Source organism: Seriola aureovittata, chromosome 19, assembly GCF_021018895.1.
Source record: "Seriola aureovittata isolate HTS-2021-v1 ecotype China chromosome 19, ASM2101889v1, whole genome shotgun sequence".
In the NCBI taxonomy this organism is placed as follows: Eukaryota; Metazoa; Chordata; class Actinopteri; order Carangiformes; family Carangidae; genus Seriola; species Seriola aureovittata.
In genome coordinates this window covers 17,905,120-17,933,024 of record NC_079382.1, presented here as the reverse complement: position 1 = coordinate 17,933,024, position 27,905 = coordinate 17,905,120, and the positions used below count along the sequence as shown (strand labels likewise).

The 27,905-nt window shown below is 40.9% G+C and overlaps 1 protein-coding gene across 1 annotated transcript; it reads right to left on the bottom strand.

Moving 5' to 3' along the window:
* Window positions 1-115: 115 nt before the first annotated feature.
* Window positions 116-27,697, bottom strand: fmn1 (formin 1). Its single transcript, XM_056404679.1, has 18 exons — window positions 25,776-27,697; window positions 22,124-22,302; window positions 15,798-15,906; window positions 13,571-13,632; window positions 12,403-13,115; window positions 11,381-11,522; window positions 10,285-10,372; window positions 8,981-9,042; window positions 8,800-8,888; window positions 8,538-8,667; window positions 8,211-8,357; window positions 7,604-7,663; window positions 6,724-6,844; window positions 3,749-3,841; window positions 2,311-2,362; window positions 1,747-1,896; window positions 725-806; window positions 116-448 (listed from the first exon to the last, which is right to left on the bottom strand). Exons 1-18 carry the CDS (start codon window positions 27,625-27,627, stop codon window positions 404-406), a joined length of 4,176 nt encoding a protein of 1,391 aa, XP_056260654.1. The 5' UTR covers window positions 27,628-27,697; the 3' UTR covers window positions 116-403.
* Window positions 27,698-27,905: the final 208 nt, after the last annotated feature.

The following is a 27,905-nucleotide window of genomic DNA, read 5'->3' as shown; positions in this document are numbered from 1 at the left end:
ATCAGTGATTTTTATTTGTGGAAAAATATGGTAAAAGATTATCGACTATACATCAGAATCAATGCAAAATGTAAGAGCAATGTAAGAATTTCTACACAGCTGAAGCTATCTCTGATGTTTACACATTGCACATGAGATTCTTTCAATCTTTTAAATTTAAATACATTTAAGGAAGTAAATTATATGACATGAAGCTGTCGGTTGAAGTATGAGTATTTCATGGAAATGAAAGAACAACAGGCAAATAAACTTGTTAAAAAAAATGGTAAAAAGTTTACCATGTAAATGTTGGTTTGGTATCAGGTTTCAAACTGATCCGAACAGAGAGCGACGCAGGAGAAGGTGGTTGTGTGACTGAAATGACCCAGAAGTTAGAGATTTTATTCTTCCTCTCGTAAATCGGTTAAGTTGCAGACATATTGGCTTCTTTCTGACGCAGTCGCTCTTTCTGTTGGGAGCAAAACATGATCAGAATTAGATAAGCTTGCCGCAGAATTTCTTTTTTTTTTCTTTTTGCAAATTCTTCCAAACCACGGCGACAGAAAATAGTTGTTCAGTTTATGCTGTCAGTATAAAGGAGTCTTTTCTCCTGACACACTGGACTTGGCACCAGCTTGGATTAGGATGTTGAGGCGCTGATTTAGACCCTTTGAACACACTGATTACTTCTTTAAGGCGTTTTATCTACCGATGTGTTTGTGTGTTACTATAAATCCTGTCTCACCAGGCTGTTGGGGTTGATCTTTCTCGTTTCCACTTTCTTCTCCCCTGTGATTCTCTTCACTGACAGCTGAGCCTCCTTCAACCTGCAACAGCAAACACTCAGTTTATTAATGCTGCAGTTTCTGATATGTGCATTCAAACTCACTCTTTACACTCTTTATTACATCAGAGGATCAGCTGATCAATCCTGCTTTGTGAGTTCACTTATGAATTCACATTTCACAAACAGTGGTGACTTAAGACTCACTGAGCAATTTATTAGGAACACCATACTAACACTGGGTAGGGCCTCCCTTTTTCATTGATTCCACAAGATGTTGATTTATTTGAGACTCTGCTCCATGTTGACATGATTGCATCACATCATTTCTGCAGATTTATCCGCTGCACGTTCAGTTCATGCTGCCACTCTCCTGTTCTACCACATCCCAGTGATGTTCCACTGGATTCAGATCTGGAGACTGGGGAGGCCACTCACTGTCATGGTCATGAAACCAGTTTGAGACGACTTTTGTGACATGGTGCTTTATCGTGCTGGAAGTAGCCATTAGAAAATGGTAAACTGTGGCCATAAAGGGAAGCACATGGTCAGCAACAATACTCAGATAGGCTGTAGCATTCAAACCATGAGTGATTGGTATTAAGGGGCCCAAGATGTACAAAGAAAACATTCTCGACACCATTACACCGCCACTTTTTCTGCTGTAGCTCATCCACCTCAAGGTTCTCCTGTGACCTCTCATCAACAAGACGTTTCCACCTGCAGAACTGCTGCTCACTGGATGCTTTTTGTTTTTGACTCTAATTCTGAGTAAAAACTCTAGAGATCAGAAATCGTCGAACCAGCACCAACCATCACGCCACAGTTAAAGTCAGTGAAACCACATTTTCTCCCGACCTGTATCTGCAGGATTTCGTAAACTGCACTGCTGCTACACGATCTGATCTGATAACTGCATGACCGAGCAGATGTACAGGTGTTCCTAATAAAGTGCCCGCTGAGTGTACACAGACAACATTTACCTCTCTTTGGAGATGTTCTTGTTCTCCTTCTTCCACCTGGCTTTGAAGTCGGCACAAAACTCAAACCAGAGCATGAAGAAATGACCAGCAGTCACCTCCTTCTCTCCCGTCTTGGGCTTCAGTCCAAAGTACAGAACCAAGTCGTGAAAACTGAACAGCAAGTATAAAAAAAAAGAGAGAGAATAAAAAACACCATTAACCAAGCTGGAGATGTTCATTTATTTCAGTTAAATCTGACTTTCATCTAGAACCATTAGATGCTATGTTATGTCTTGTTAGGCAGGATGTGATGACATTTCAGGACGAGAAGAATCAGTGGCTCATTTAAAAAACACAGTATTATTACAACAGCCTGATCCAAGACTGAAAACTTCTCCGCATCACAGTTGCTGTTACTACGCGTTCGTGGCCGCTGCTTCCTTGATTTTGTTAAATTGAGTTTAGAAAATATTTCCATCTATCAAGTGATTTCTGCTGAGGCTTTAATATAAGAAATCATTTTTAAATTTCAGAAGAAGGCCAGTATGTTGCCCTCAAAGTGTCAACATGATGCGAGTCTCCGACCTTTTCTGCACAGTCATCAGCTGATAGGAAGCTTCTGCGTGTTCTTTTCGTGCTGCAAAGAAACAAAACAAAGAAATAGTTTAGTTGTAGCCAGAACCCCCCCACCCCCCCACCCCCCCACTAAAAAAATAAATAAAATAGACAGATTATACTTTAAAGAGTCATAATCCCTATGTAGAGTCTGTGGATGTAAATACTAGTAGGGACACAATGAGAACCTCTTATGTGATGATGACCTTGTCTGATGGAGCCAGACAACCATCAGGCTTCTTCAGGGCGGCAATTACACAGTCAGTTATTCAACAATGGAGCCATTCTTGCTGCCACTTTCAAATTGCAATGCCATTACGACAAAATAACAGGTACATTACCACCTGCGTCTGTCTCCCTGTAATGTTGTGGGATTCTCATTTTAAGAGGAAGAACTCAAATCAGACTAACTTCACATGTTCCCAATGACGCATAAAGGCTTGAAAAAACGTCTGTATGTCTTTAATGTTTTTATACCAAATGGAACAAATAGGATACAAGAGACAAAAGCTCTAACTTTAATAGATCCAGGGTCATCTGGACGGACTGCAGTCTCACTGCTCTTTAAGACACATTTTTGGGTTTTTGAATTACAAACGAATCTTTGTCATTTCAAAGGCTGGGCGTATGAGGCTCTCCTCTGCTGCAGGATGTGTTGTGAGTTACGTTGAGATGAGTCGTAAATATAAAAATCTTACAACATGATGTGCCTGAGTTGGTTGAAAGAATATATTTTGCAATGAAAGAGTCTCTGAGAAGTCCCAGTGCCTGTGTGTCTCAGGCAGGAGGCTCAGTCACTGCCAAATCTGCCTGATCCTTATCTGAGTGTCTAGCCTTTACTCCGAATCCACCCTATCTCTCGTGTGTACACACACACACACACACACACACACACACACAGAGCGAGAGAGAGAGAGAGATACTAAAGACACTGCATGAGAAAGGAAAAGGGGCATTTTCAGGCCAGTAAGAGGATGACAAGCACATTTATCAGACTATGGAACAATTTAGAGAGACTTTAGTGGAGAAAGTAAAAGTGAAGGAGAGCACAAGTGAACTACGTTTTCAGAAGGGTGTTTAAAAGATCTTAAAAATCTTCAGTTCAGCCACTAAAAACTCTTAAAAAGTCTTAAAATTTAGGGGGTTTTTTTCCAGGAGAGTTTTTCATAATTGAACTGAAGTAAACTCTGACGCCAGAACTGTCTTCATGCTCTTCTGTCATATTACAAAAAGATAATAAATAATAATTGAATCTCTTTACTTGAAATAGATCGCCAAAAATAACATCACAATCTTAAATGTAACCCGGAGAAAAAGTCATTCTGAACCCTAATCTTCCCAAACTACCGACATGCTAAAAGTCACACAGAAGTTTAGTGACACGACAGTATGTGACTGTCAAACTCACCACTGAGAACAAAAGCCTCCATCTTGTCTTTGAACGGCTGCAGGTGTTCTTCAGGAGACTCCGAGCAAACCCTCTGTACATCTTTCTCACATCCTGAAAGACAGAGGCAACGCAATGATCGACTATTTAACTACTTTGATCATGAGAAATGTTTTAATATTCACCGTTAGGACTCAGTCTCTGTTCAGGATGTGATGCATGATATTATGAACCGTTTGCAGAGGCAAAGAGCTAAACATTGAACAACTAGTAAATCCCAGGAAGGAAGATATTATTACAGTACCGGATGAGTGATACCTGGGAAATGAAGTGCAGAGGCACCACAGCAACAAAAAGTCTCAAAGAACAAAAAAAAAAATGAAACAAAACAACACAACCTGCATGATCCTGTCTCATTCTGAGTCATTATAAATCCACACAGAATAAAAGAAGACTGGATGGATGGACAATATATGGATGCATCACTGCCTCTTAAAGAAAACCCCTGCGTTCTCTCAAAGGATTCAACAATTTTAAACTCACAACTTTGAATCTGAACTGCTTGTTCTCTGCATCCACACTTTATGATTTCTATCCTATATTTTTTATTCATCACTTCTGTGTGCAGACAATATTTGAGATTTTAATTCATTAGTTGAGGCATTTTGGGTTTTTTTTACCATGAATTTTAGAAATTCAACCCATGACGAGAGAGTTCTGGATTAAACTATCTCCACCTGTGCCTGAGCAGCAGGTTATCAGCACAACTTCCTCTTCAGATATCACTTATTGAGATTCACCCAGAGATGGCGACTGCTAACCCTGCTCCCTCTCCCTCTCCCTCTCCCTTTCCCTCTCCCTCTCCCTCTCCCTCTCCCTCTCTTCCTCTGCCAGTCTTCGGCTCCATGTTGCTCTGCGTCCAATCAGTGGATCAGAGGAGCCAGTCTGCGGAGCCAGTCATAATAGAGGCCCCCCTCTGACCCCCACCCCCTACCCCCCGACGCTCGATCAACATCTCCCAGATAAGATTACAAAAGAATACTGTTTTCATTCGGGATTTGTGTAAACTGTGGAGGCGGGTATCTCTCTCTCTCCCTCTGCATTGTGTGGCCAGCCTCTCTTTCTTTTGTCTGCCTTTTGTGCCTGACGAAAGTTTGCTTACTTCAGACTGAAGAGGGTTTTGGAGCGGCACATAAACAGAGCCGGCTGATGAGGAGTGTGGTGCTGAAATTACACAAAACTGCAGTCAGGCGGTGATTCGGTCTCACGGCGATGGATCAATGCTTTTCTTCAAGAGATTTTTAAAGGATTTTGTGATGGTGCGTTTGGAATCAGGCACATCTTAAATCACAGCATTACTACAGTCAGAATCCATGATGATATACCGAGTGGAAACACTATGTCTTTATAAAACACATTTCATGTTAGAATAACATAAACGTGCTAAGAAAATAATGAAAGCTCCTCATTTAAGCTAATTAAAAACCTGCTCCAGCTTATTTAGTTCATATATGGTCATGGAAATAAAGAAATATTTCATAGGCAGAGGTTCTGAATATGAATATAAAATATCAGATAATAACATTTTTAAAATTGCGGAGAGAAATAAAAGAATCTAACTTGAGGGCTAACCAATAAAGTCAAGAAGAAGTCTTTAGGCTAAATGCTCCAGAAGTTAAAGGAGCACTGAGGTTATTACAGTTCATTCTGTGGAGAATATTAACTTTAAAGTCTCTACAGTGAATAAGCTAATTTGAAGTCTTTTTTAATGTGATACGGTCTTTGGATGTCATTTCCCTGAACAGCCAACATGGATGAAACTTATCTCCCTTTAACTGTGTTGGGAGACGTTTCATACCGACCAAACAGAAAACACAGGGAGAGTGAAGAACGACAGCAGCAGAGCTTCAAACCAGGCATGAGGGCGGTTCAAACAGGCAGAACAAAAGGAACCTGCGACGGGCGATCCAGATTGCACGGTGGTTTGGGTAGACAGCCTGATAAGACGAAGCTGTGTTGAGAGGTAAAGAAAGCTATCTGTGGCACACATCTGGGGGCCACACTGGAGCCCAGGTGATACAGCCAAACAGGTTAAGGATCCATGCATCTCTGCAGAAGTCCATGCAGAGATACCGCAGATACCGCAGGTCTGGAGATTACATAAGTGGGAAGCTATGGTCTCCCTGTGCTGGCGACATGGGCACAAAGGCACAACGATGGGAGATCTGATGGGCATGAGGATTAGAAGCTGGATCTGAGAGGCGCCAGGCCAGTATCAGCTGCAAGACTCCTGCTAGTCTCTGAGCACACGCACATACAGTGCACAAGGCAGGCAAAAACACATGTGTACATAAGGATACGACAATGTACTCGGTCACAATCATATACATGTCAGCATTGTCCTCAGTCTGACTTGCTGGTTTAACTGGCTGGCATGCTGAATGGCGTCATATGGGCACACTTAGGGAGAGAAGAGTGCAGTCAAGAAGAATAAGAAAGACGAGAGGAAATCTTTTGTTCTGGGGCTTTAGCTAACTCGAGTCTGGTCAAAGAAGCAGGCCTTTAGCCCCTAAGTATAAACAGTTCCTCAATGGCTGGGGCCAGTGATGGGAAACCGGGGTGGTGAGTTGCTGGGGGAGGGGTTGGAGGGGTGTCTGAGGAAAAACGATGCCAGACTGGGCCGGGGTTTTGGTCTGGTCTGTGGGTGCCTCTCGAGAGCAACACAAAATCACAGTGCTAGAGTTACACAGGCATGGCTGAGGTTTTCAAACAGAAACACACAACAAACTGACCACAAGGCGAGGCTATTCCGGTCACCCAGTCACATGGATGTCGGTCTGCTCAGAGCGCAGCTAATGGTTTGGGGAATGTGTGTGTAACCATCTGCAGCAACAGTGGGCCCAGGGTATTGGTATTAATTTCTCTGGAGGGTTTTTTTTTTTGCGAGGCTTCAGAGAGCCGGAATAGATAAAGGTTTCAGTGTAGACGTCACGTACTTGTTAGATCTCGTCCCAGCTGTCTCAGGTCTCTGCTGAGGTCATCAAACTTGACCTGCGCTGCCAGGAAGACGTCCTGAGGTTCAGGAAGGGGGAACATACTCTTCTCTGTGCCGGCGTCCTGGTGGGATACAGCCGCGGCACAACAACAAAACATCACCGTTAAACCAGGGAGATAAGAAATCACGTACTGTGTCTTTGGACGCAGGTAGAGTGAAGAAAGATTAAAACTCATTTTATGTTGCAACTATTATAGAGTTAACTAGAGCGCTTTCCAATATTAAAAGATAGATAGGAAATTTTCAAGTCTGTCCTAATTTTGTGGTCAGGTGCACATATGGACTTTAAATCCATAATCATTCCTCTTCTTTATACTGAGATCCATTCCTACACAGTGCTTGTTTTGTGTTTCCCTGTTGGACTGAGGTGCAGGGCCAGTAACACTACAAGGGAAAATTAAAAACACTGTAACTTTGGATGATACTCATTTTATTTGTCTAACTCAGATTGCTGAAACTTCATATTAGACTCAAATAAAATATTTTGTGTGTTGATGTTGTTTTGACTAGTATTCTAAGTCAAGTTAAGACTTGAAAAACCTGTCTTTTAAATTCATGAGAAAAAACAATATAACGGATCAACTTCCTGTACATGAAGCAAACAATAAGAGTATTATTTCAGTAACAGGACTTTCTTGCTTTTCCCACAGATTTCAACTGTGTCTCTCGGTCTTCATCAGTATAACTGAGCAAACTCCATCTGCTGTTTGAGACCATGAAATGCAGTTAAAAAGCTAGTAAGTGACTCTTGAATTAAGATCATTTTGTTAAACTGCTATTTCCAAAGTCAACAATGAGCTTTCACATTTTTTTATCAATACCTTGTCCACATTGTGCAGGTAATACGACACCACATAGTCCACCAGGCTGATACGATTGTCCTGAAAAAAAAGAAACAGATTATTTGCATGGTGTAAATTAAATCACCTTTTTTTAACAAAGTAAGGAACGAGAGCTGCTACCTGCCTTTGTAGTGCATTTTCTGAACATATTTAGGGTGCAATCAGCTCCAATCAAAGACACGGCTGCATCACAAATAAGTACGGGAACACTCAGACCGGTGAGCGCTCGCACGACTGAACTGTGTCACAGATTCCTACCTGAGAGCTGACTGGTACAAACACAGTCTTCTACTCTTCTTTACTCATGGAGAGAGAGAGGGCTGCTAAATCGCTTTTCCCACATGAACACATCCTTCCTTCCTGGATATTCAAACCAGACTGCTTCCTCCTCTGCCTCCAACTACTGTAAGTTTTTTATTTACCTGGCACGGCTTTCTCCTTTGCACATCCTAACCAGTCAACCATCACATTAGACTCATGGGCATTCCCTAAGAAAAGTCAACTTTGCTGAACTAAAGCATGATGAAAGGCAGGGAAAAGAAAAAAAGAACTTCTCAGTGAGCTACCACAGTGATCGAGTCCTCACCCTGCTCTTGACGTCCTTGAGTTTAGGGAGAATCTCCAGGCCAAAGCCATCGGCCTGACCTCTGGTCCTGTTGCCTCCGTTCATGTGGTTCCCCAGAGCCAACACCAGTCCCATCACCTCCCTCACACCGTCGCTCTCCAGCAGAGCCTCAGAACAGAACACAAATGCAGGGTAATCTGCTTTTTTCAGGTTGCAAACAGAGAGCTGGTTGCTCACTCCGACATGCTTCATATTCAACATCTCAAATCTAATATCGCCCTAATATCACCCTATATAAAGGGAGTTAATGAGGTAATGAGTGGGTTAGCTGTCAGCTGCTCTTCTTACCTTACAGACCGAAGAGACCGTGTTGAGCTTGCGTTGGATGGACGCGATGCCATCGATGAACGCTGACTGGAAGATGATGCAGTGAGCTCTTCCTGCGAAGTCCGGGATCTGAGACAGTTCATACAGAAACCTGGAGCGCAACCACATAAACAGTAAGCATACATCCCTCTTAGAGCTGCTAACAGAGGCGAAGTCTACACACACAAGCACACAAGTCTAGAAAGGATGCACTCTCTTTTCCATTAGCAGAGGAGATACTGACTGTTCGGGTTTGTCCAGGTGTTTAACTTCCTCCTCCTCTGACGTCTCGTAGTGTTTCTTGATCCTCTCCAGCTCCTCGGGCTGCGCTCTCTGACACATTGACGACAAAATGTCAATAAGGGGTTCATTCATAATTGTGAAAGTTATGATTAAAGTGCAATAAAGTGTGCTGTAATACGTACATTTTCATACAGTGCCTCAATGGTCTCCAGGTCCACCACAGTGTGGTCCACAGTCAGTACAGCTTGAAGTGGGATGGTAACAGAGCACACATTAGGCCTTTATTGTGTGCTCTAAACAACACAGGAGCGATTTAGCCTACATGCTACATGTTCACCAGAACCTTTCAACTGGTTCTAAATATGAATGTTTGTTGGCTTTCTCCTGGAAAAAACAATCTGGTCGGGCTGTAGTTTATCAAACAGAAAACTGCAGATCCCAGAGAAGCATGAACATAGAGCACCAACGCAGCCCTATCACTGGGGAACACAGTCCACCGTTAGCCACAAAGATTTCTGTGTTTGGGATTAGCAATGCAGATTGCCTCTCTGTAACGGTCTTGCTGATATTGTGGTGAGTGTTTTAGCCTTTAATCCTACTTTAAATTCACCAGCAGCTCATATTCAGAGTGAAATACAGGGTAAGTTCAGTGTGGTGTCGGGGTTAAGGTTAAACAAGGGTGATGTTCAGGGAGCCGCGGTTACCTGAACGTTTACAGATGAAGGCTGCAGGTTCAAACCCCCAGACTGGCTGGGGATACAGCTAGTTTAGATGATGTATGTTTGATTACATACACACTGAGGTTTCAATGGTCATTCTCATGATAGTCCAAGTGTTGAAAGTAAATATGAGGGAAAAAAAGTGGGGTTTGAAATGGAAAAAATGAATACAGCTTCATAGCTAGCAATAGCTTGAGCAGCTGCCATCCTTAAATTTTATGTCAGACAGTAAGTGGTGAAAGTAAACTAAATATATTGCACTGCTACTTCTGAATCTGAAGACTGCACCTTGGGCTTTAGGGAATTGTAAGGGGCATTTTTCACAATTTGACCAAATGATTAATCAATTAATTAAGAAAATTATATTATATATAAGTTATAAGTTTTGTATATTTTGAGGATGGAAACGGGTTACCTATATTTGTAGGCTATTGTGCTCAAAAACAATGGACTACAAAAGACTTTTATTTTGACAACTGTACTCATACACTTTAGATGTGTTGGGTTGTTTATGACATGTACCTGAGAAAAACATTTCATTCAGCTGTTTTTTATGGTTCAAATGACAATTACACAGTCTATATATATACATATAAAATCTGAGGTCCTGCATTATCATATTGTATCCTATAGTCCGTGTACATGGACATTTTGAGTGAGTCCACGTTTGGGTCCAGTTGCAGTCATTCCTAATATCAGTAGCTGACAGGAAATGAACTTTGACCCAAGTGGTTTCTATGCAACACAACTGAATGAATGAAACTCACCTTGCTGTATATCTTTCATCTCCAGGTGGAGGCTCGATATGAGGATGCCCACAGCCTGGGAGCGCTTACCGTCCAGCAGTTTAATGATCTAAAACACACACACACACACACACACACACACACACACACACACACACACACACACACACACACACACACACACACACACACACACACACACACACACACACACACACACACACACACACACACAGTTACCATGGCCACCTTGCCCCTGGAAACCATTACTGGGTCATTAGTAGAGAGTCTATTGTGCAAAGATGGAGCAAAACAAACCAAGGTCATAACAGGCTTCACCGTGATGCATTAGGGCTTCATGCATTAGTGACCAGAGTTGTCAGGAATGAAGGACTGATTTATCTACACCACTCACATTACTGAGAAAAGACACTAAGTTACTGTAAATGATCTACTCATGTTTGAATAAATAAGTTTGTCTTTGTCTTTTTTTTTCATTGCATTGTATTTTCTGTTCCTACTCAGTGTCTCTTTAATGTTTTAATGCATCCTAATGTGTTATATAATGTACTTAGAATTTCCTTTGTGATTTAGAGATGCTAAAGGAATAATCTTGTGGCATTTGTGTTCTTACTGCAGGAAAAAGCAGCAAACATAAATCATATTCTAGGTGAGGGACTAGAGTCCATCAGCAATTCTGGATTTGGGAGAAAATGACTGATCAGAAACAGAACAGAGGAAAAATATACTTCTAACTCAAAGAGACAGGAGGGCAAAGACATATGAACCGAACTGTAAACTAAGAGGAAGACATAAGCTGAAACATGCACCGATTCTTTTGGGTCCTTGCCCTTCCAAATATTTATTTTTAAATCTAATACTTATGTCTAGTTCTGGGTTTATAAAGCTCCTGCTGAGAGGTCTGCAATGACCTGGCATCTGTAAACGCAATGGCTTCCACGCCCTCAAGTGGACAATACTCATATTGCAATCTCCTGCACTACAAACTGTCACAACCTCCATCCTCTTCAATAAATAATAATCTGCTGCTTCAGAAAAATATTCCCAAAAGCTGAGGAGAGTTTTGATTGACACTATAGTTCATTTTCCATGTTACCTTCTTGACCTTGGCTCTCTTCTCATAAGCCTCTGACAGCGGCTTCCTCTTGGTCTTTGTGGTGGTTTTGGCGAAGAGATCCTCAAACTCGCAGGCATTTATTATATTTGGTTCCTCTAAAATGTTCCACAGTGTGTTGTTGCTGAGGGAGAGAAAAGCATCAGTTTGTCTCAGCCTCTGTTTCAATTCAGAACAATTCAAAACAGTAACAGTAGGGGTTTTAAATATGCATCATTTTGATAGGAGGCCGATTAATACAACTGAACAAAAACTGGATATTGAACCATCTTTCAATGTAATTGCTGTTTGTTTGAATCAATATACACAGTTGCAAGTTTATCAAATAATAATAAATTCTACCTTCATCAGTTCAGTTGTGTTATACAGAGAGGTGTTACTGTTATTCAGCCTACCCTCACTGATATAGTGATAAAAAAGATTATGAAATTAATAAATAAAATCATTTAATACATTTCAACTCAGCTAATTACTTTACAATGTTATTTATTATAAAATATTGTTATTATTGAGTTTCAGTGGAATTAATTCAAATTTATTTTTATAACATTTCTTTTTATTATTATTTTATTTTTCATTTTAAATTCCCTTTTTCAAGTGTCTGCTTCAATAAACTAACAATTTCCTAATTGTTTTGTTTACAAATATATGATCATTCATTTCATAATGTAAATGTAATCTAAATATTATTAATTATATTTTAAACTTTTAAATGCTTTTGGCTCTTCAATGACATTCTCATTCAATACCTCAAACGTTTCACATTTTATGACATTTTGACTTGTATAAACTTGTTTTTTCAACATTTTTCAAGTGAGCACACGGACAATTTAATGGCCATTTTGGAGATCCATAAAATTTATAGTCACAGACATTTTTCGATAATAAAACTTAAAAAGAAAATGGCATCACACTGTGCAAAAGCAGTATTAGATTTCGCATAAAAAGATCTACTTGTTGAGGTTGTTAGTTAGTGAGTAGTTGTCCTTTAGATGTGAACCTACTTGTTGTCCTGGATCTGGATTCTGGTCCAATAAAGAGGCTTCATGGGTTGGGAAGGTTCTACTGCTGATTTCCTGGGAGGTTTATCCAACAAGAAACCCCCACCTGGAGGAGGAGGAGGTGGGGGAGCTAAGCCTGGCATGGATGGGGGAGGTGGCGGCGGCGGTGGTGGTGGAGGTGGTGGAGGGCCATTTGATGTCTGCATGTGATTTGTGGATAATGGCAAACAGGGCGGAGGTGGTGGTGGAGGAGGGAGATTGTCTGTTTTGCTTGGAAGTGCCTGAAGAGGAGCTGGTGGTTGTTCTGTTAGAGGTAGTGAGGCTCCAAGAGGAGTTGTTTGGGATGGGGGGGCAAGCGATGAAGAGGAGGACACTGTATCATCCCTCTGACCGGCCAGGCTGAGGCTGATAGAAGCCAGGTCCAGCTTTTTGGGGGTCACCCTCTGCTGCTGGGGACTCATACATGTCCTCCCTGTCCCCTCTCCATCCTCCGGAGATTTGACAAAGGTCTCTCTGTCCGTCTGGATGCAGACATTGCGGAAATATTTTTGCAAAGAGTCATCTCCGGTGGACACAGCGACATCTCGGAGTTCCCCTCGGCGGTGGGTCCCAACCTGGGAGAGTTTGGCCTGCAGCTCAGTCAGAGTGAACTCCAGACAGGCGACATTGTCCTCGTTTTCCACCCGCAGTCTGGAGAGTTGCTGACAGTAGTCCTCCTGAAAATAATGCCTTACTTTAAAACCATAGAGCTAAAAAGTATCTGTTTATCTGAAAAAAAATCATCCAGAAAATCATTTAACATCACTAATATGCAGTTTTTAAGATATTTCAAAAATCCTCGAGGGCTCTTCTGTTATTCAGGAAAAAAATAATATAATGTGTGTGTGTAATCTTAGATTAATGTCAGATGAGTTATGATGTACATTGGTAGTAATTATAGGGAAATAGGCATGTTCTCAGGAGAAAAGCTCAAATGAAATATGTAAATGTTCAGTCATGATTAATTTACAGTGTATAATTGGAAAATGTATTCTCTGTGCTGAATTGTATGCTTGCCTGTTCACATTTTTGGATTACGCCCTGCTTAAAAGATGCAAATTTTTAAATAATCATACGTATATGAATTTGACAACACCTGGTTCAACACTTCATCTCGATCCGTCATACTGACCTGTAACTTCTCCAGCTCCTCTTTGCATTCTCTCTTCAGCTGCAGCAGCGCGGCCTGATGCTCTGAGAGGAAACAGAGCAGAAAAAACAATGGCTTTGTGTTGTTTCCTGCACCACAACAGATGTTCATTACTACAGCTGTGGTGCCAGAGAGTGCTTTCTTTACCTCGATGGACACGTTAATGATGTGGCTGGGTGCAAGCCGCAGACAAACAAATTACAACAGTGAGACACGTGAGAGCTGGAACTAATTTTGCAGAACAAATCAAATGTTTTGCCATTGTGGCTGAGGGTGAGGGGTGTTTGAGGATATGTTGTGGGACAGACTGGGTCAAAAACAGTGTAAAACGCCATCAGGTGAGGGCAGTAGAGCCTCACGTGTCACAAAAACACACACACCTTGACTGACAGCGCACTGCCTGCAGGTGCCATCTTGAACAAACTATTTAAGCAAACATTTCTGTAGGGTTGTTTTAGTGCTTGTGTTGTACATCTTGTCCATTTTATGTATTTATTTTATATATTTGTGTGTATGTGATTTCTTGTATGTATTTCTTGTGCATCTTGTTGATGTTGTGTTAATTTCTTATGTAAAGCACGTTGTTTCATCCTGTGTATGAAATGTCCTATGGAAATAAAATAAGAAATATATGACTAATGGATGCCTGAATGTTTTGAATGGTCCAGTACAAAGTGTATTTACTGTCACCTTCTCGACAGTATTTACAAGCGCTGTGTTGTCAGGGAAGTAGGTGTGTACACATGGAGCACAGTTTCAATCCATGTTCAAACAGTCCAACCTTTGACAATCCTGATGATGAACAGCCGGAAATGTTTTACAAGTGAGGCGTAATTATTTTTATTTTTGAGCACTCATCCATTTAAATGCCAAAGGAAGCAGGACCACTTTCATGGCTTTAAAAAGTGATGAGTAAAGTGCGATGAACAACGTGTTATTAGCTATGACTCACCGAGTGTTTGACCATGTGTTTCTTTTTAAAAAGTAGTTTTATGCAAGTCAGAATAAGCACAGACCACAATTCAAAATGTGTTATGTCTGTCTCAACTTTGCTCTTTGATTAGTCTAACACTAATTAAGCAATTTCGCAAAATATAAAAACTTATTTTAAGCCTAAAACATTTGCCGCTCTACTCTCAGATTTACTCTGTTCTGAGGCTGATGTTGTCATGGTAACAAACACATGGTAAGAATAAATAAGCAGTAGCACCAAATGACAAAAATGTTCTGCTGCAGTATATAAACTGAGTGGTTCAAGATGTTGAATCAGTCAGTCATGTGCAAATTTGTGATTTATGATATTGGGCTATATAAGTAAAAAATGACTTAAATATGCTTGTGTTTTCATATAAACTTGACTTACATACACTATCCTGTTGGCAAAAGATTTTTTTGTATCACTTGCATTATTTTTTTTTTACCACTAGGTGGCACCAAAGTTGAAAGATTTTAAATCATAAACAAAGTGGTTTCAACCACAAAAGTTTCAAAATCACTTTCTCAACAGAACAGATGAACTAGAGGCAGTGCCACATGTAAAACGAGTGTGCCTGCAGTGTGCAGTAGACGCTTTAACACACTGCAGGCGGAGTCTTACAGCCTGTGGACACACACAGGGTGGAGTTGTGTTTGCTTTAGCAGTGGAGCTTCTATTTAACATCCACCGCATGATATCACAGAGCAAACTCTCCTCCTGTCTAACATGAATAATCAGACATAATGAGTAGGGTGGTGATATCTACTGTAAGTCATAGACTGCATTTACTGACACACTACCTGATGACGTGTGTCAGTAGTCTGCTGCAGTAAATGAAATGTTACTTCTGTTTGGGTGTCACAGACTTTTTGAAACATTGTAAAATGCAATGGATTTTCACATGATTTTTTTATCTGTAGTATGTAGTAGTATTTCCACTCCCAAATCCCGAATAATGTGAGTAACATCACTGGAGTTTGAGTTTGTAACAAAGGAAATGGTTACAACTTCAATACTTTGGGCTTTGTTTACTTTCCTGTCCTGACATTGGATTTTAATAAGATCAGAAGCAAATAAAAATCATATCTGAAGCGGAAAACTGGTTCATTTTTGCAATTATTATTTGTATTGTTTTACACATATAGCAGCAGGGTCTGTGGGGCACCAAACTACGAGGGTTAGAAAAGCCAATGTCTTCTGACAAAATATCAACATGCATGAATGAACCAGTACCTGCTTCTGTATACTTGAGCCCGACTTTTTCCTCCTTGAGTGGCGGCCAGACGGCTTGTAAACGACCAGGAGTTCGTTCCTCTCCCTCCCCTGGCGTGGAAGCTTCAGACTAGAGTGAGAGAAGGTGGACAACAGAGATTTTTGACTTCCAAAATACAGCTTGTACATTTCTAGATATTTACATCACACCAATAATTACTGTTTACCTAAAGACTTGCTCCACACCTTTTGTTTGATTTTTCTATACACCCACATTATTGTCCATTGCCCATTATAGTCTCCAAGTAATTCACCCAAAATAAAAAGGTAACTGTTCTTCACCCCGTTTGATTACAGCTGTAATGTCCTTTAAAAAGTAACTCACAGAGACACAAACATTATCAAAATGTAAGTTGTTTTGCTTTTTCTCCGAAAATGCTTCAGACAGATCAGCAGTCAGTATAACTTGTTAAGCTTGTGTGAAGACTGAGTCAGGTACAGACCAAAACACACCTGAGGTACCTCTACCCAGATCAATACGTCCTGAGTGTAGGTCAATGTGTTTTAAAAGGTCAAATAAATCATAGTAAACAATAAAATAAAGGATGTTTTCCCACAGAAAGAATTAATGACTGTGAAATATTGTAATCAATCACTTAGATAATATACGTATGCTGTTACAATTTAAGTTTTGATTCTCCCTTTTCGATAACACGGTGCATACTTTGCCATCAGATGAGTCTTTCTTCTCGGGCGTCTTATTGGAAGTTCTCTCAAAAAGGGCTTTTAACACATCTTTTTCACTTCTTATCTTCTTCCTCACTGCCTCCAGGTCCACCTTATCTGACGGGTCCTTCTTCAAAGGCTTTGGGGTGAAAAAAGCCTTGAAGGCATCAAACGCTGCCTCTGCACTGGACACCGGAGGTCTGGTAGAGTCAAATGACCCTGAAGCTTCTACATCCTCCTCAACGTCTTCCTTCTCAGGACTCTCTTGGCTTTCATCGTTTTCATTCATCCCCCCGTTTCATTTTGATCTCCTTCACCCTCCATCTCCTTCTTCTCCTCTTTCTCATCTTCTTTCTTTTCCCGACTCAGAAACTGAGAGATCTGATCCAGGAAACCCCCATGAACCTTAGCGTCCCCGTGCTTCTCTTGGAAAATGTCCCTCTTTGCTCCCTGAGAGGGAGGTTTGATCTGGGCCGCGGCGTCATGCTCGGGTCCAACCACCGTCTTCCTCAGGACCTTCAGGCCGCTGAAGAGGGCCGGCAGCTGGATCTGCTTGTCGGTGGGGGACCCCGGGGAGAAGGTGGCTCTGGTGAAGGTGGATCCAGGTGGAGGGTTATTGGCTGCGGCTGCTGATGTTATGGAAATGTTTGGCCCAAACTTACTTTTTGGGCTTAGAGGGTGTTGGTGAAGCTCAGTGGAGAAGTCAGGGAATAAATCTCTTTTCTCTTCTTCTCCCTCATCTTCCTCTGCACCTTTAACCTCCTTTTCATCATCTTCAGTTTTAGAGCATGGCTCACCAGTTTGCTCTTCAGCTTCCTCCAGTGTTGGTTCAGCCTCTTCCTCAACATCGGGTTCTGTCCGACTCACTGTTATCAGTTCACGTTCGTTTTTTTCCGACTCCTCAGGGCCGAAATGCACGTATGAATTGTCTGTGTTTGTGACAAAATCTTCATGAAAATCTGCAATTTGACCATTTTCATGGGCTTTTTTTACATCCTGGTTGGCTTCTTCATCGTCATCCTGCTTGACACTGTCACAGTCTGTATTTGTGCAGTCAGTTGAAATGTGTTGACATTTTGATTGCAGAGATGTGTTCAAGGCACATTCATCCAGTGACTTCTCTAGTATGTGACAACCATTATCTTTGTCACAGTTTTTGTCTGACATCTTATTCTGGTCTTGATTTGTTGCGGAGGTCTGTTTCTCGGAGACATCGTCAGTGTTTACAGCCTTGCTTTGCGGCTCTGTTGGGCTAAAATTATTCCTCTCATGCTCTGTTTTCTCTGAGTCATTTCCTTCTTCTCTCACAGTTACGAGTGCCATGGAGTTAGAGGTCGTCTTCTCACCTTCATGAGGCAATATAACATAAAAAAGTGAATCTGTAGAATGCTCAAGAGCATCTTTAAAGTTCACATCACCATTTTTCTTCAGATTAAAACTCAGCTCTTCCTGCATCATATCCTCATTTTGCTCGTCTGACAAGGTCCTGAAAAATCTTAGAATGGCTTTTTGCTCCTCCATTTTCCACGAGTCACAGTTGCTCATGAAGAAAGTGGTAAAATCATCCAGATTAGAGGGAGCAGAAAGTTTTTGAGAGGCTTTTCCCACAACGTCAGCATTGTTGCTGCTGTTTATACTGCTCATATCTGAGACTTCAGTGCAACATTGTGTTATCTTGCATCAGAAAAATGCAGTGTAAAAAGGTGTAAGTGGTGTTTTGGCATCTGTATGGCATGCACTAATTTGGATAATGCAGCTTCTGCTTACGATCGATAAATGCATGCAAGTAAAAAAAAAAAATAGTCATATCATTATTTCTGAAAATCCAACCTGTTTCCGCTCCAGTTTGTTGAAAAGAAATAAATGTATCCTTTCACTGTTTCAACTGCTCCCTCATGTCTTACCAGAGAACTAATTTTCCAAACCTAAAACTGGAAGCTGCTGTTATGCACTCCGAGCAGCCAATGACAGGAGAGAAATCCACAAAGTAATGGAAAAGTGGAGGAATCCAAGGCTGGCTCCACGGCGCTGCTGGCTGCAGTGACTCAGCTCAACCTCAGTAAAGTCAGATCCAAGTCCAGGCTGCAGCTTCCAAATTCAGCCTCCTTTTCCTTACAGCTCCGCTAAACCTGCTGTTACAGTTTACGGAACAGCACCTTGGACGTCGTCCCTGCAGATTGTCACAGTGTAATTGGAAGCAGATGGCGTCTTCAGCCACTGTTTGTGACAACACCCTGACAGATCCGTGAGCCATAAGGCGAAGGAAGCCACCCAGAGCAGATGGAGGGGCACCACACCCAGAGCTGAAGGAGGGTAAATAGGCCTGCCAAGGATCACTTGTTAAACGTTTTGGCCTGTAAATCCACAGTGACAGAGAGGACTCAGCTCCCCTGAAGGTACTGAGCAACACCCGGCTAATCTGGGCGTCTTAGGTCTAACCCCACCTACACCACACTGTTGATCAGCTCACATTCAATCTAACATACACTCCTGATACACAGAGAAGCTCTTACTTGGTTTAGTGACAATTTTATTAGCTTAATTAATTTGTATTTTAATGTTTTTAATGTAACATGTAAAGCACTTTGAATTGCCTTTGTGTGTGAAACCTGCTCTGTAAATAAACTTGGCATGCTTTCCTTTGTTTTTGTGCTTAATATAAACAACAAACAATCAAACAAACAAATAAATAAATAAATAAATTTTGAGTATAAAGTTTGAAATTACATCGCATATGAGTTGGTGACAAAGATCAACAAAAAGGAAGGGAAAATATGGTAAGAAATGCTGGGCAGAAAAGGTAAGCAAAGGTAACAATGAAACAAAGAAAAAACAACTACTGGCCAAGAAAAAGTCAGGTTCAAGATGTGCATCAATCCAAAAGAAAGTAAAATCTGGCAATAAAATCTGATGAATAATGTGAAAATAATTTCAAAATAAATACACAAATCTATTAAGTAAATAGATTTTTCAAAGTAAAAGGTGACAATAGGATCATTGTCAAGCTGGTGACACTGATCAACATGAAAACAGGAAGAATTTTGTCTTTTAAAAAAAAAAGGGTTAAAAACAAAATCAGAATCAAAATACGTATAAAATCAGAAATACACAATTATACAAAAATAAACACACAAAATAAGTTCTAACATAAGCAAAATAAATAATTTCCTTGATGCAAATAGTAAGCACATTTTTTATGAGTATGTGCAGAGGTAGAAGACAGAAGACAGACAAAGGTTTGGACTGAAAGCTGCTCTGCTCTGTTTTAAGCTGCTGCCTGAGGAGCAGCTACAAACTTCAAAGTGTATTACTGACCCAGAATCAAAGGCTTTGTTCATTGTGTTTTTTATGGATTTCAGAATAAAAAAAATTAAAAAAACATCTAAATGAGACTCTAGCGTAAACTTCCTCCTTCACTGCTTCAGATATGTGTTATTCTTAGTTCTCAGGTTCCACCCTTGTTTGCTCTAACGTTATCACAGCCAGCAGGTAAGTGACAGATAACATTTTTTACTGTGTGGCATTACATTGTGTAACTTTCTCTGACAATTCTTGTCCTATGAGACATGCCTGCACCCTGTCGCTGCGTCTTAACTGGCGACACTTAAATCTTATGAATACTAATAAAGTGCTTTTGCATTCCCAGGGAGGGACACTGTGGCCTTTATGTGAGCTGTGTTTATGTAATAAGAATGAATCCAGATAATCCCATGAAATAGCATTAGACTCAGAGCGCACACACACTCCTGAAAAAACATGCTGGACTGTATCCAGCACCAGGCAGCAGAAATACAACATGAGCTGAATTTAAAGATTACCAGGATATAATTCACTGTGACTGTATTAAAAATGGTCGGTATTTAATGTATCTAGCTTAATTTCTTACTTGCCTCCATTAGAGACGCTTGATGTCACTTTGCATCTCTAAAACTTCTTCTACATTAGAGGACATTCAATCCTGTCTCATACACATGGGGAACATGGGAAGGGTACAACTCCATAAGATGTTAACTTGTATTGATCGAACTGATTTGGAACTGATTCTCCATCATATTAAACTGTGAAAGTTGATAAATTCTGTTGAAATTACGATTAAACTCTGAAACTGAACCTTGGAAATCTGGTGATGCAACTTTGTATTTTCTGGCCCTGAAAATATTGATCTAAAAATTAAATGAGTATTTCTTTTAAAAAAATTAAAAGAGAAAAAAGGAAAGTATCTTTTTTTCATCTTTTAATTGGGGCTCATAATGAATCCTCAGTTTTCCTCTTTTTATTGTTTGTTATATCTAAACTTTAAACTCTGTCCTGGTCATAGGGGTTTTCTTATCATTATGAAACACTGCTTTGCTTTCCTTTTTAAATCATGTTGTGATGCACGAAAGATGTTTTTTTTTAAATATAATTTTATTGTTATTATTATCACACTATTTCTTTCCATTTATATTATCCCCCTATATTATTCATGCATTGCGCTGCCTTGGTGTCAAACAAAATGCTCATAAAATGCTCTGATTTGTGTCATTTGTTTGAGCAGCTACATTTATGCAAGCACACACAGAGACAGAGGGGAAAAGGACAATAAAAAAACAGTAATAAAGCACTAATTCATGCTTATACAGATACCATTCCTCATACAATGCACCTACAGAGTTGCATTAAATCCTTTCCATTATGTAACCACAGGGAACACAGCGCTCTTTGTTGCCCAGCACCGGTGCCATGAGGCCACTGTTTGAACCTGCGCCTACAGGACTGTGGCGCAAAGGTCCCGAGAGACCAGACTCCACTGTGATGTAAAATACATGAAAGTCAATGTGATGATGATGATGATGATGATGATGATGATGATGCAGCATTATTGGAAATGCAGACGAGGTTCAGATACTTCAATATGGTTTCCAGTCCTGATTATATACAGCAGCCATTAAAAGAATATTGTTGTATTGTTATTGTCATTAGAACCATGGAGAAGTTTGTCTTCCCACAGGAAAAGTGCATTCGATTTCCTGCTTTCAAACTTTTCCATTATCACACATGCAAAAGAAAAGTTATAAATAAAGGACGGATGCAAAGATGTGTCATCTTGTTATTTTTGTTGCTAATTTTACCAAATAAAAATTCCAGGTTCATTTTAAATGATTTTAAAAGTTATGTTGACATTCAGATAATGGCATGTAGTTTTGGAAAGGCAAATGATCCTCAGATAAGAGTCATTCTCAAAATCAATGAATGGTTAAAATATAAGGTTTCTGCGATGCAAATATAAATTTTAAATTCAGATTTTCATCTAGATTTTTGTGTTATTGAGATTTTTTTTTAGCCAGAATTCTCCAAACTCCACCCACAATTAAAACAAAACTGATTTTTTTAACCCAGGACCTAGTTGCTGTGAGTTGACAGAGCTAACCATCATGCCGCCATGACACTCTTCCTAGTGTTGGCCCTGTGTTTGGCAGTGAGCCTTCATCAGATAAAGGTTAGGTATCATGCTCAGCAGGAGATGAAATGAAAACCACAGACTTTTAAGGCCGCGGTAGTAAATATTTTAAACCCACTAGTCTAGACAGTATGAGACAGTGAGACACTCTCCTTCACTTCAAGTCTTCCATGCTACTCACCCTAAACTCCGGGGGGAGGGGTGTGAGCGGAGGCGTATCAGTGATGTCATCCTCCGGAGCAGTGATGCGTAAGAAGTCGACGTGCTTGGGTCTGGACGGATGAGAGAGTGACCCACAGAAGGAGAGAGACTCTTCGACCTCCTGCTGCCAGATCTCCTCCTGTCTCCGGAGAGCTTCATCTGGGAGAAAAGGAGAGTCCAAACACAATTAGAGCAGAATCGTCGTCACCATGGCATCAAACACTGCGAAGTGCAAGTGCATTTCAATGTCGCAGTGTCGCAGCATCAGGTGCACGCTGCCTCTGAGGGAGCTGCTCAAAGCTGTGTCTGTAAACTTGCCTTTAAACAGACTGAGTGCCAAATTAATCAACAGAGTTCTTTAAAAGGCTGACTGACTCTTTATCCCCATTGTAAATCTTGTGTGTTACACTTTACGACCGCTGTGAGGATATAAGACACAACATTAGCTACAAACACACAAAAACAAAAGCTAAAGCTCTCCATTAAGCTTTTTCAGTTCAAGAAGAAAAGAAAAACAACCTCCAGCATCCTGCTTGTCATATGTTGATTTATTTGACTGTTTTTTAGTTTTGTCATATTGTTTCACTTGTGGGTGATGATCACTTCCCTGTCCTTTGAATACAAATACTCAGTTGTGTTGGGTCATAGTAAATGGGCACCTGTTGCTTGTTGTGATGAGTTTTTAATGCGTATGTAACATCATGCTAATGGAAGATATGACATAAGATAATGTCATAGAGAAACAGTGCGAAAGCCAAAATAAAACACAGTGTATTCTGCTACTAGCACCCGTGCCTTCCTCTTTCTTTTAATCATACTCCTTCTCAAGACGCCATTAGTTTTCCAGTATCCAAAATTATTCAACTTCTAAATGATTCTCAATCAAGTGTGGTTGAGCAAATGTTCAGGAATGAGATCCTGCAATAATTTGATTTTTTTTTTCAAATATTCCAATTAACTTTAAAGTAAAAACACACATATCACAATCTAAAGTGTTGTGTTTTTTGGGCTTACATGACTCCTGTAGTAGGAGCACCCCAGAAGGGTTATGGGTAACCGACATGCTCTGCTCTGTTGTTATTAGCATGATACTGATACATGATAACGTTCGGTCGGAGTCCTGGTGCGATTAATATGCTGCTATTGAAGTTTATCAAGGACACAACACAAAGATCATATAGTAAATAATAAAACTAAATAATATTTTGAATCATTATCATGCTTATCAATTACATATATTGTTCAACCCATATGTGATGAAGGGTGATTGATTAATGCACGCTGTTGCAATGGTGACACCTACTGCCAAATGTGCTAATTGAAAAACTAGTAGATGTGATTGTCACACAGAATATGTTTGAAAATGTGTCTGGATGTATAATTAATTGGGTAAACTTTGCTTAAAATAAATAGATAAATAAAAACATCTAGCTAACACCAGATGGGGTGACAAAGGCAGCTCAACCTTGAGGGGAGAAGTGTGTGTCTGCTTTCGTGAGCTGCTCTACAGTAAATCTGTCAGTATCATTTCAGATAGGAGCGCCAGCAGAGATGCCAGTTGTGTAACTTCCAGTGGACACATAACCGCTCTCAAAGCCAGATTAAAGAGCTTATGGAAATGTGTTATCTGTCCTCAGTTTGACCACACTGAACAGAGCATTGGATTTTGAGAATAACCCTCAGAAGGCTCTGAATGTCTTTCTTCCTCTCACCCTAATCATCATCCTCTAATGATTTGTTGTATATCACAAAGCTCAGAGCATTTATCCAGTTTGGACAGGCGGGCGTCCGGCTGCACAGACTGAGAGGCAAGAAGAGTCATCAGACTACTGATCCAAGTGAAAAACAGATTCTGCTGCTTCAAAACGATTTATCAGGAAATACAGCCAGTTTAAATATTTCATATATAGTTTTCGCTTTTTATTTCCCCTGACGCAGCTGCTTATTCTACACTGTCTGACAGTCTCATATACAGTAGATTGGATATTATCTTCCAGCTCTTGATATAATGTAGATGATGTTTGAACAGAACAAACTATTCCAGTCCAAGACTCTATGAAATGTTGTGCAACCTTATGTATAATTTAAAAAAAATATAAAAAATAAATCCAGTCTTAAATAATTGTTTCAATATTCTGTGATCTCTAATAAATAAAATACTCCATGGGTTTCATCAAAGTTTGGCTGCACAGCAAGAGTTTGTAATGACTGAACCACCGGCAGGTCACTGAAGGATTACAGGAAACGTTTTTTTCTAAAAGTAAATCCAAGCAAAAAGATTTTATTCCATAATATTTTTTACATCAGCATAAATGAAGAACGGTAACACCGTTTCAAAACATATCTTTTCTGCATTTCAGTTTTTTGTCATTTAGATGGATACCAATATATCTGAAAGGATCTGATATCGACCAATACATCAACCTGGAGGATTTATTGGCTGGGCTCTATAAAGCCTTTAACATAACCATTAAATAAGCAGCATAGCAAGTTATGTGCAACTGCAGCACACACAGGAGACGTTTTATTTTCTTTTTAACACTACAGAATTAATTGAGCTAGAGTGGTGTTTTATGTTTGCAATCATCTACACACACACACACACACACACACACACACATCCTTTTTTTCTGTTGCTTAAAGGGAAACTGTTTGTCTCAGATGAGTGCCAATCCAGGACTACAAGGGTATCCACATCAGGTGCTCCTAGTACTTCATGCCTGAGCAAACACACGCACAGGCCCACACACACACGCACATGCACACACATACACACACTGAAACATAGTGGTATGTCAAACCAGGAGGGGGCCATTATTTACAGACTACCACACATCCTTCGCATCTGATTCAGCTGCTGTGGTGGGTGAGAGAGAGAGAGAGAGAGAGAGAGAGAGAGAGGAAGCGTGTGTCTGTGTTCATCGACCCGGGGGAGACTACAGTCTGACAGTCTGGACTCAGCCAGTACCAGCTCTGAAGCCGTCTGCTCGTCCTCCTCTGCTCACTAACCAACCACTAAAGTCAATGTCACGCTGTTGTGCACACACACATACATTCCACCCCGCTACTCTGAGAACTCTCTACAGGCATTTCAACGCCACCATCTTCAATCCGCCATATGCTAAATGGCTATGACGCACGTGTTGCATGATGAAGAAGGTGGAGGCGTGTCTGCATCTGTAAAGCAATGCTGAGAGATTGCTGATTAGTGTCTCAGCTATGCTACGAAATTCTTTAAAATATCTCACATGCTCCTCCATGACGGTGGACAGAATGTGACATGAAGCGATAAGTGAATTCTGGACATAAACAGATCTTTTGCAACATCCTGTTGGTATAAGATATAATAAAAATATTGCTGTAACTTTTTTCTGTATGTTTACTGTTATTTACCCTTGTCATAACTGTTGACACTACCTGGTTTCAAGTAGCTCAACATCTTTTAACCTAAATGTGTCCATTGTGCCAACTTTCACATGGCAAATGTGTGCGTACGGATATGCATTAACTCAGACAAATCTCAATAACTTTGGTTTATTAGAAACATTCACAATATGATATCGCTGAAAGTTGAGCCTATATGACTTGCTAGCAACTGCTTTTGGAACAACATAATTGTTTTGTTTTTTTACCTGAAGAGAGCAGATAATCTTGGCCGGCCTCTGTCACATTGGTGCATCTGTATGTCTGCATCTGATTCTGCTCATTCAGCCCGGAGTTCGCCCACGCCAACTTCCTTTTTGGACTCCACTGATCCTTTTCTGTCACACCAGTGACTGTGATGGCATTCCCGCAGCCTCCGGCCTCCCAAGAGAATAAACTGTCTTCCGCTGAGCCTGTCCACTCTTTGTGACTCCCAGAGACATCTTCTTCATACTGATCAGTCAAGTTCAGAGGCAGAGAGTGCTGGCTGGGCCTGGGGCTGGACAGCGTGGACGTGAATAAAGGCGACAGAATCGGGGACATGCCTTCAAAGCTGCTAGATGTTCTCGGAGAAGCATCCAGGATTGCAGACAGAGACGGCGAGGGTACGGGGGAGGTGTCTCCACCAGCTGAGAGAGAGGGTGACGAATTGTTTGACAGCGTTGAAGAGTTAAAGATGAAGTGGTAAGGATGTGACGGTAGACTCCTTTTTGATCCTACTGGGCTCTGCTCACAAAAAGTCTGTTTATCCTCTTCGAAGACTTCAATCTCTGCTTTTGCTCCCTCCATCATCAGGGCCTGATGGAGGCTCTGGCTCAGAGCTTCACCCAGGACACGAAGTTCTTCAACCAGTAAAGGCTTGTCTCCGTTGTTATGGGTCTCCAATAGGGAATCAGTGCTGAACTCAGGCCTAAATCTCTTTTGCAGGATTTGTAGCCGATCTTCACCAACATATCCATCTGGGATAAACTGAGGTTCATCGCTGCCTTCACTACCTTCTTTGATCAGGTCTGAACTGGTGAGACTCACCCTTCGTATGATTCCTTCAACTTCCTCAATTTTGCCCATTACTCGCTGTGCTGCCGCCCTCTTCCCCAACTCTTCAAACCACCACTGAGGCGAACTCAACTCCCCAACTTCTGCTCCCTTTTCCTCATGTTTCTGGCTTGCTGATTGGGTGATCAGAGATTTTGCAGGATTCCTGGTACCCTCTTCTGTCCCCCTGGTCAGGTCAAGACTAGACTGAGAGATATACATTGAGTACATCTCATTGTCATATTCGGAAAGGTCAGTGTCTGAGTCAGCAAAAGTATATTCACCCTTTACGGGAAAATCCTTTCCGTGAGAGAAATTAAATCTTTTGCTGTAAGATCCTGGAACGTTTTCAGGCGAAGCATCAGGCAGCTTCACTCTCCACACAGGCTTCAACTCCTGTGTTGAAGCACTTTCAAACTCCCTTTCTTTCCCTGTAACTCTCTTTCTCCTGGCTGCAGGGGTGCAGATGATCAGCCTGTCTTCCTCGAAGTCCCACTCTTCAAATGTAGGATAGCTCGTCATCTGAAGCTTTGTCAGCCTCCTTGCTTTCGGAGGCACCCGAGTCCCAGGAGGCATCTTGAGGTTATGGTGAAGGGTGCCACAGTAAACTAGCCCTTCTGCTCTTCTCCTTCTCTTCCGAGGGATTCTGGGGGATTTTGGTAAAGTATCCTGACCCTCCGCATAGCTATGAAAGTTCGCCTTAAGTTTCGAGCCCTGTTGGTTTCCCATGCTCATGAAAGCCTGGCACTCCAAACACAACGGTAACAACTCTGTCAGCCAGCGGATCTCAGAGGAGTCATCCAACGCGTTGAGGGTTTCTTTAAAGTCTGTAAGGCCGAATTTGTCTGCTTGACCCCGCTTCACTGTTTCAGCTGGACCCTCCTCCTCATAGTTAGAGGTTAGTTGGAAGCTGAGAGGGGCTTTAAAGGGGGAAGATGGGCCCCTGCAGAGAGAGAGGGCTGGACTCACACAGCTCCTCTCGCTGATAGTGGTGTAGAGGCATAAGGTTGTGTGGGTGCTCTCCATGATCTTATGTGATTACCAGAGATAAAGCAGATGATGGTTCTTTTGCAGCATGAATGGATTCTTTGGAGTGTTTAAAACCTCTGAAATCTCACAGAAAAGAAAAAAAAACTTGTTTTAAATGAGCATATGTGCTTGTATCCATTTGCAGATAGCTCAAGTTTAAGTTTATTTTTCACTACAACCATAGAAAACATACATCAAGCAGAATAAGATGTCATTTCTCTCAGGGTGTAAGTTAAGTAAACGATGTATAAAAACCATAAACACTGTACGGGTGC